The 8,179-nt window shown below is 48.8% G+C and overlaps 1 protein-coding gene across 1 annotated transcript; it reads right to left on the bottom strand.

Annotated features, from left to right (window-relative positions):
- Positions 1-357: 357 nt before the first annotated feature.
- LOC103351869 (uncharacterized protein CXorf49) lies at positions 358-5,059 on the bottom strand. Its single transcript, XM_017349670.3, has 6 exons — positions 3,647-5,059; positions 2,924-3,080; positions 2,321-2,397; positions 1,995-2,040; positions 1,165-1,206; positions 358-1,054 (listed from the first exon to the last, which is right to left on the bottom strand). Exons 1-5 carry the CDS (start codon positions 4,940-4,942, stop codon positions 1,166-1,168), a joined length of 1,617 nt encoding a protein of 538 aa, XP_017205159.2. The 5' UTR covers positions 4,943-5,059; the 3' UTR covers positions 358-1,054; position 1,165.
- Between the last annotated feature and the right edge of the window lie 3,120 nt (positions 5,060-8,179).

Here is an 8,179-nt window from a genome sequence, read left to right as displayed (position 1 = left end):
AATGTACTTGTGGGAAGTGGGGAGGAGAAACAACTTTGGAAAAGGTGAGCCTGGGTTAAGATACCACCAGCTCTGCACTTGTGAGCTGTGTGATTCTGTGTCTGTTGCTATGTCCCTCGGCCACTTATTAAAAGGAAAAAAACATTATATATGAGATTTTATAAAGATTAAGTGAAATAATGTATGCAAATTATGTTGTGTCTAGCACATGACCAGTTTTCCCTAATTGGTTGCTATTCAATAACAATTATTTAAAAGCTAGTCCTACAGAATATATTAACTGGTTTCATTATTTTAAATGGTTTCAAACAATTTACTCAGATTAGGCAGGTAACACTCATTTTACTTTGATCTATTTCTCTATTAGTGCAGAAATAGAAACAAAAATAAAAGCCATAGGCACTTATTATTAACTATTCTGTGCCTAGAAACTGAGAGGCTCACCCTCATCATGGATTTCATAAGTGATTCTGGAATTAGTAAGAAAAAGAAATGATATGAACAACATGAGATGAGTTTAAGGAAGGGGTTTAATTTATTGACAGTTTTGTTACTTCCTTAGATGTTATGGATTGTGTTTGAGTTATTCATTAAATTCTTCACTTGTTAAAAAAAAGTGTGATGATGAAGTGGAACTGAGAATGACATACACTGTCCAGATAAGCTCTCCTTGTGAACAGTGAACTAGAGGGAGAATAGGAGTCCAAAAAGAGGACTGCACTGCTAGGCGGGAAGATGCGGCCAACACTACAACACTAAACAAAGTTGGTGGAAAATGAAATTCAAAGTTTAATTGTGGTGCACATTAAACAGGGGAACTGTTCTAAAAATGCCTGGTCATGGAGCAGCTCTTCACCCTCCAGAGGAGGTAGAGCACAGATCATTGAGAGGTAGTTTAACTTGAAACTTCTATGAACTGGGGTGGGGAAAGAGACAAAATCAGGGGCAGAGAGGGAGCTCTGGTTGGAGAGAAACCGGAGGGAAGCAGCTGGGTCGCAGATTCTGAGCTCAACAGGTACCAGCTGCTTTTCTGTTGGGAGATGCTGAGTTCAACCTGTGAAACAGAGACAGGCAATGTCACACCCAAGCCAGGGCTTGCCCACGTCCTTCCTAAACAGCCAGGACTGTGGCAAGTGGCATGGTATGTATATGTGTAACACTCACTTCAAAGGGTCTGTAACTTCTCAGCGAACGCCCACATCACTGCTGAAATACAGAAACAAAACAAGGCACTTCAGACACTGGCCTATGGGAAACCTGGAAGTGTACCGCCAGGAAGGGGAAAGGGATCACCTAATCCTGTGACCTTGCAGACAGCTCTGGGATGGACAAAACCACCAATCACCTGTATAACATGTGGGACCGTCTTCTAAACAGAAACAAAATGGACCATTCTTAAACATTGGGTCATATCAAAATCGTTCAGAACTTGTTGAAAAATAAATAATCCAAACAACAGGAGAAACCATACAAGCTACAGCAAGCAGCACTTCTAGAGAAAACATGTGCAGTAGCTCCAAATGTGCTAAAGAAGATCCCTGGGACTCTTTGGCAAAATTCACATGCAGCTGAGATGCTGCATTTTCCCTTGTTCTCACCCTTTGTTGTAAATTAGGGGTGGGGAACTTCTGTCCCATGGGCTGTATCAGGCCAGAAAAATCATTTGGTCCAGCCCTACCAAGGCGACCTAGACTTTACTCAAAATTCAATAAATCTACAGCAAGCTCATTTTTAATTTGATAACTTTTTATGGCCCACGAATGATGTTGTAAGTATCCAAATGTCCCTATTCAGAAAAAAAAGGTTCCCCACCCCTTCTGTAAATGAACAGAAGCATCCAGAGCCAAGCCTCTTTGGTTCTCCCCATAAGAATATGAGTTCTTGTGATGCCAACCACACTTGCAATCCCCCGCTGGCCCACGACCTGACACTTGCACAACTTCTCCCCAGTCTGCTCCAGTCCCAGCCCTAAGCCAGCCCAGGGTTCAACAAACCTAGTTCCTTTCTTAGGTCTTCTATTTCCTTCTGTAGTACGACACACTGGCACAGCAGTTGAGAGACAGAGAAAAAGAGAGAGAGAGAGAGCGAAATGGTGAGTATATATTGGCCTGCTCCCTCCCCATCCATGCCCCCAGCCTTTTCATCTGGCACCTCCCACAGCACAGTGGCCACATTGGCTTGGAATCCTAAATGAAAAGGAGGCACCCTCTCTCCTGTGGTGTGGGACAGTGAGTAGGAGACACAGGAGTCAGTTAAACCTGGACACATATCCCACCACCCAGTTTGGGCTTGCATTTCTAGAAGCCAGAGGCTGTACTACCTTAGGACAGCCCTCTATTCCAGGTGGCAACTGCGGCCTTTCTGTTCTTCGAGGAAGGACAGGTAGCTCCAGATCACCTGAAAGAGAATGCAAAATCAAACTTTCCAATGAGGAAGTGAGGTAGAAAGGGAATGACAGTCTCACCTTCTACTGGCAAAAAGTTGCCCTGCTCTGCTCAGGGACTCCAATCCTCTTTCTGGCCTGCCTTCCCACTAGTGTCACTGGACAGTAGTGACCTAGTGTCAGGCCATGTGCCCCAGTGATTCCCTAGGGTTGTGGCTCTAGGACACACTCTGGGACAGCCACAGGCACAGCCAGCTTCTGGGAGAAGTGACATGACTGTGCAGGACTCAGCAGGAAAGGTTCTGCTTCAGTGACCATCTACTGGTTTTGCAGCTTGGAGTACTAACACAAACCACCCCCACCTCACAAACACCATTCAGAGGATGATGCAGCCTTAGGCCAGCCTGGTTTCCTGGGGGTGAGCTGCCTGGATAGGCAGGAAAGTCTGGGGGCAAGGTTGAATCCCCAGAAATGACAGGTCTGAAGTTGTCCATCTTTAGCCCCTCTCCCCTCCACTTGAATCCAACCCACTGGACTCACCAGAGAGTGCAGGGCTTCTGGGTATGATGTCTCCCCAGCTGGGAGACAAAGGTTGCCAGTTTGCACCAACTGGGTGGTCTCTGGTGTTAGGGTTCCCACTGCTGAATTCTCCACGGTGACTGGACTGGGAAGATGTCCCTGCCATGTGTGCTGGAAGCTAAAACAAAAATTTCTCAGAGTTGCTCCAGGGTGTCAGTGCCAGTGTGGGTTAAATGTGTAGAGCCAGGATGAGATGAGGTCAGGAGCAGGCAAGGGAACTGTAGGCTCATCTCATCAGCTCTTTCTCTCTTCTCAGTCATAGGCCAGGAAGGAGAGTTGAGCCAGGGAGAAAAATATTGGTACTGAGAAGCACACACCCTCTGCCAAGCAGGACTGGGGAGCATCTGAGAGAGAGGAATCAGGAGGCTGAGAAAAGTAAACACCACAGCTCTGCAGCCCAGCCTGCAAGGGAGTCCCCTGATGTATTCAAATCCAGCTGGCAGCCCTGCCTTGTAACCCAAACATGAAGAGTATCAAGAACAGTGCCTGGCACACACCAAGTGCCCTCTAAATGTTTGTCCCTGACCTGAGGATCTCAATTTGGCGTCCTAGTGATGCAAGGCTCCCAATGAGTAGTTCTAAGTAAGGGGCACAGGCAGCAGGCCTAGAAAGGTGTGCTCTCAGTGAGGGGAGGAGGAGAATAAAGGGAGAATAAGAGGGAGAGAAAGAAGAAGGCCTACTCACTTGGGTCTTTGGGACTGGATCTCTGCTTAGGCCACCATCTCCTCTGACCACAGCCTGGAAATCCCTCTTCCTCCTCGTCCCACGTTTCTTCCTAGCACAGCCCTGACTGGACTTTTTGGATCCCCCATGGAGCAGGGAAACCATGCTGGACTTCTCAGGCAGTGAGACTTTAGGGAAGGAGACTGACGCCATGGGAGCTATTGACTCTCTGTGCCCCCACGGAGCAAAAGCTGTCCCAAGGACAACGTTAGTGTCAATCCCTAGGGATTTCTGCTTCTGGACCAACTCCTTCTTGGGAGTGGCATGGGGCAGCCCCCCTGCACCAGAAGCAGCAGCAGCACCAGCACCCAGGCAGCTGGGCCTACCCTCTCCATCACTCTGCATTTTCTTAGAGATAATGGAAGCCACTTCTCGCACCCTCTGTCTTTCCATGGTCCAAGTGAAACCCCAGAGAGTAGAGGTCAACAGACGGACTGAAATGTGAGGGAAATTCTCCCTGCTAAGGAAAATTGAGCATCTGGGGTTCCCTACCAGTGTTTCAGAGCTGCTGCACTTGAACAAGCCCCTTCTTTCCTGGGGAATGCTCACCCGCCTGGGCTGCATTATCCCGAGATCATCGGAGGAGGTAAGGCGGAAAGGCAGCCCCACCAGGCCATCCCTGCAGGCACGCTGGACAATCATGCTAATGCTTAAATGCGATCTGTCTACTCTTCTCTTTCTGCTGTCCCAGATCTGGCCTGTCCCTGAAGCACTCATGTATGGAGGGGCAGCACAAGCCTGGAGTGTTTCCACCGAGCTGGGGTCTAGCATAGCTTTACTGCTCGCATCTGCCTCAAAGCGCACACAAATGGCCCCTGTTTCGGCACAGGTGCTTTCTGCATCTGGAAATCTGCTCAAAGCCCCAGCATCCGGATCGCTGAGCAGCCGCACGATGGCTGCACACGCCTCAGCAACCTGGGACATGGAATCCACAGGGCCCTCCCCGTCAGAAGCAGGAGTGGTAGGCCGGGCTTCACAGCCAGGGAGCACCCCTTCTCCTTCCTGGATCATTCTCAGTTCAGGCTCCGAATCGGAGTCCAACTCCAACGGCAAGTTAAATGTCTGCGGGCTTGAGGGCCCACTCTCCCCTCTGCCTTCACCTTGGTCCTGCTCCTGGCCCTCATCCCTTTCTGGCAGCCCCAAATCCCAGCTTTGCCCAGCTGCCCGCAGGGCTCCGGAGCTCCCACAGACTGTCTGCTCCTCACTCTTCAGGCCGATATCTTCGCTAAAACCAGACGCCTTACTGTGGGAGCTCATGTCTCAAGTCTAGGCAGACCGGACTGAGCGGAAACGGTGGATCTAGCCACAGTCTCTGCGGAGGGAGAGTTGGGAGGCGAGCAGCAGGAGCTGCGACACCCTGCAACGGCCGTTACCGCAAGGGTCGCAGGGAATTTCCTCAAACGACTCAAGGCTTCCGGCACGAATTACAAAGCGTGAGGCGCGCTTCTCATTGGTCAGTCCCAAGCCAATCAGTTAGCTCCATATTGTCCCGCCCCTTCAGGTACCAGCCAATAGGGACAAAGACGCTTGCTCTGAAGCCAAACATAGTGTCTGACATGGAGGTCGCTAGCCAATTAGGTGGTGGGCATCGAGTGTCCAGGCCTCATCCCACCTCTTCCTTTCCAGCTACGTCCGTTCCAACATCGGCTTTCAAAACTCAGCTAGGTCTTGCAGTCACTGTTTCCCCATTATACGGCTTGAAAGTCGATGGGTGGGGTCTGACAGCATCTGAGTCAAGACCATGGGAGAATTAAAGTAACGATGAGTGTGAATCCCTCAGAACAGAAAGGATTTGCAAGCATCCATTCCATCCATGCGAACTTATGTCCCGATATCAAAATAGACAATAATGCCCATCCTCAATGATCCGAGGTTGCCCTATATTTTCCCTAACTGTCCCACATACGAAGTGTTTTAGGATTAAGACGGTACACTCTCTGTCACAACTGCTTCGTCTGAATGCATATTCAAACGTGCTGTTGTCAAGAAGGTGGGATGGACAGTGGAGTTGGGATTCAATCTCTGGGGGTTCTGATGTGGGATGTTGACATCCCAAGTGACATTTTAACTGCTGCACCAAATGCCTTCCTCCCAATTACTTTTTTTAATTTTTTTGACAGGCAGAGTGGACAGTGAGAGAGAGAGACAGAGAGAAAGGTCTTCCTTTGCTGTTGGTTCACCCTCCAATGGCTGCTGCGGCTGGTGCGCTGCGGCCGGCGCACCGCGCTGATCCCATGGCAGGAGCCAGGTGCTTCTCCTGGTCTCCCATGGGGTGCAAGGCCCAAGCACTTGGCCCATCCTCCACTGCACTCCCTGGCCACAGCAGAGAACTGGCCTGGAAGAGGGGCAACCGGGACAGAATCCGGCACCCCGACCAGGACTAGAACCCGGTGTGCCGGCGCCGCAAGGCGGAGGATTAGCCTAGTGAGCCGCGGCGCTGGCCCCAATTACTTATAAAAGCTTTTAAGCCCTTACTTTTGGGTTTTATATTTATCTCCTCAAGAATGGTTTGCCAGTAGTTTGCAAACTGCATTTTGAAAACCACTGTCGAGGCTGGTGCTATGGCATAGCGGGTAAAGCCGCCGCCTACAAAGCTGGCATCCTATATGGGCACCAGTTCGAGTGCTGGCATTCCATATGGGCGCCGGTTCGAGTCCCGGCTGCTACACTTCCGATGCAGCTCTCTGCTATGGTCTGGGAAAGCAATGGAAGATGGCCCAAGTCCTTGGGCCCCTGCACCCACGTGGGAGACATGGAGGAAGCTCCTGGCTCCTGGCTTCGGATCAGCCCAGCTCCAGCCATTGCAGTCATCTGGGGAGTGAACCAGCAGATGAAAGACGTCCCGCTACCTCTCCTTCTCTGTGTAACTCTGACTTTCAAATAAGTAAATAAATCATTGGGAAAAAAAAAAAAAGAAAATCACTGTCCCCAAATTTTTCAGTGAACAGAAGGATCCATAAATATTAATAGGTGAGATTTAGATGAAATGGTTCAATGCTAGCACATTAAAATAGGCACTGAAATATACTGTAGCTGAGGACTAAATACAACTCTTGTTTAACCTAGAGAAAAAAAATGCCTTGAAGTTGTGAACCCATGGCACTTTGTTGGCCAGCCACTTTGGTAGACAGTTTGCCCACGTCTACCATATATACAAGTGTAGAAAACATAACCCTGCAACTGCATGATTAATTATAAGGTGTTCAAGTCAGATAACTACTAGACAGGGCAGGAGAGAGTGCATTGCACCTTCAGAAGTTCCATTCATGCCCCCTGATAGGGAAAAAAATCATGTGCAAAAGGCTATAAGCAGGCTGATTCTATTTATGACAAGCTGGAAAAGAAAAAAATATAGGGACATAAATCGGGTCTCTCTTTAATAGAATCAGGGGTTCTTAGAAGGGGATACCTACCAGAGGGCTAGAAGGAAATTGTGGGAGTGTTGTAAAATTATCTGCTTTGTGGTGCTGAGTAAATAGCAGTGGGCATGTCATTTTCAAAGAATGGTGTTCAGCTGTAAGTAGAAAATACTAACAACCAGCTAACACAACAGCTTGCAGATGTGTGGAAATTTGCATGACATGACAGCTGTGTTACAAATTACAAAGTACATGAACCTGGAAAGTCTTAAAGCAAACCGAGTGTTGATCAAATAAAATGTTAGGGGTAGGGGCTGGTGCTGTGGCACAGCCAATTAACACCCTGGCCTGAAGCGCCAGCATCTCCTATGGGCACCAGTTTGAGACCCAGCTGCTACACTTCTGATCCAGCTCTCTGCTATGGCCTGGGAAAGCAGTGGAAGATGGCCCAAGACCTTGGGCCCCTGCACCCATGTGGGAGACCCGGAAGAAGCTCCTGGCTCCTGGCTTCAAATCGGTGCTGCTCTGGCCGTTGCGGCCAATTGGGGAGTGAACCAGCAGATGGAAGACCTCTCTCTCTCTCTCTCTCTCTCTCTCTGTGTGTGTGTGTGTGTGTGTGTGTGTGTAACTCAGACCTTCAAATAAATAAATAAATCTTTAAAAAATGTTAGGTGTAGTTAACGTAGCAAAACTAAAACAGATGGAAATAATAAAACTTGTGTGACATCTGTGAAGGTTGTAACCCCATAGTACTTAGCCAATAAGGAACCAGGTGTGTACTGTCACGCCAGGGAGTAGTTTGCTGTAAACTGCATCAGGTGTGCCTTACCACCAGACACTGATCTTGCAAGACTGTGAATTAAGTCTTGCTTTCATTGTACTTCTCAAGCCCAACTCCATCCTTTGAGTAGACAGGTGAGGATATTTCCCAAAAACTTGGGACTTGTCCAGATCTCTGTGCTCCTGTGGACTGGAGGCTCTAGCAGAGGGGGAGATGTGTCCCACTCCATTTCAGGTGGCCTACTCTGTCCAGGCATCCCGTCTCCCTGCAGAAGCCACGGAAAAGCCCAATACTGTTATTCAGAAGATAGTGGAGGTCACACACACATACAGAAAAGCAGGCACTGCAGCAACC

This window comes from Oryctolagus cuniculus, chromosome X (genome assembly GCF_964237555.1).
Source record: "Oryctolagus cuniculus chromosome X, mOryCun1.1, whole genome shotgun sequence".
Taxonomy (NCBI): Eukaryota; Metazoa; Chordata; class Mammalia; order Lagomorpha; family Leporidae; genus Oryctolagus; species Oryctolagus cuniculus.
The sequence above is the reverse complement of the archived record's forward strand: the minus strand, read 5'-3'. Positions and strand labels throughout refer to the sequence as shown.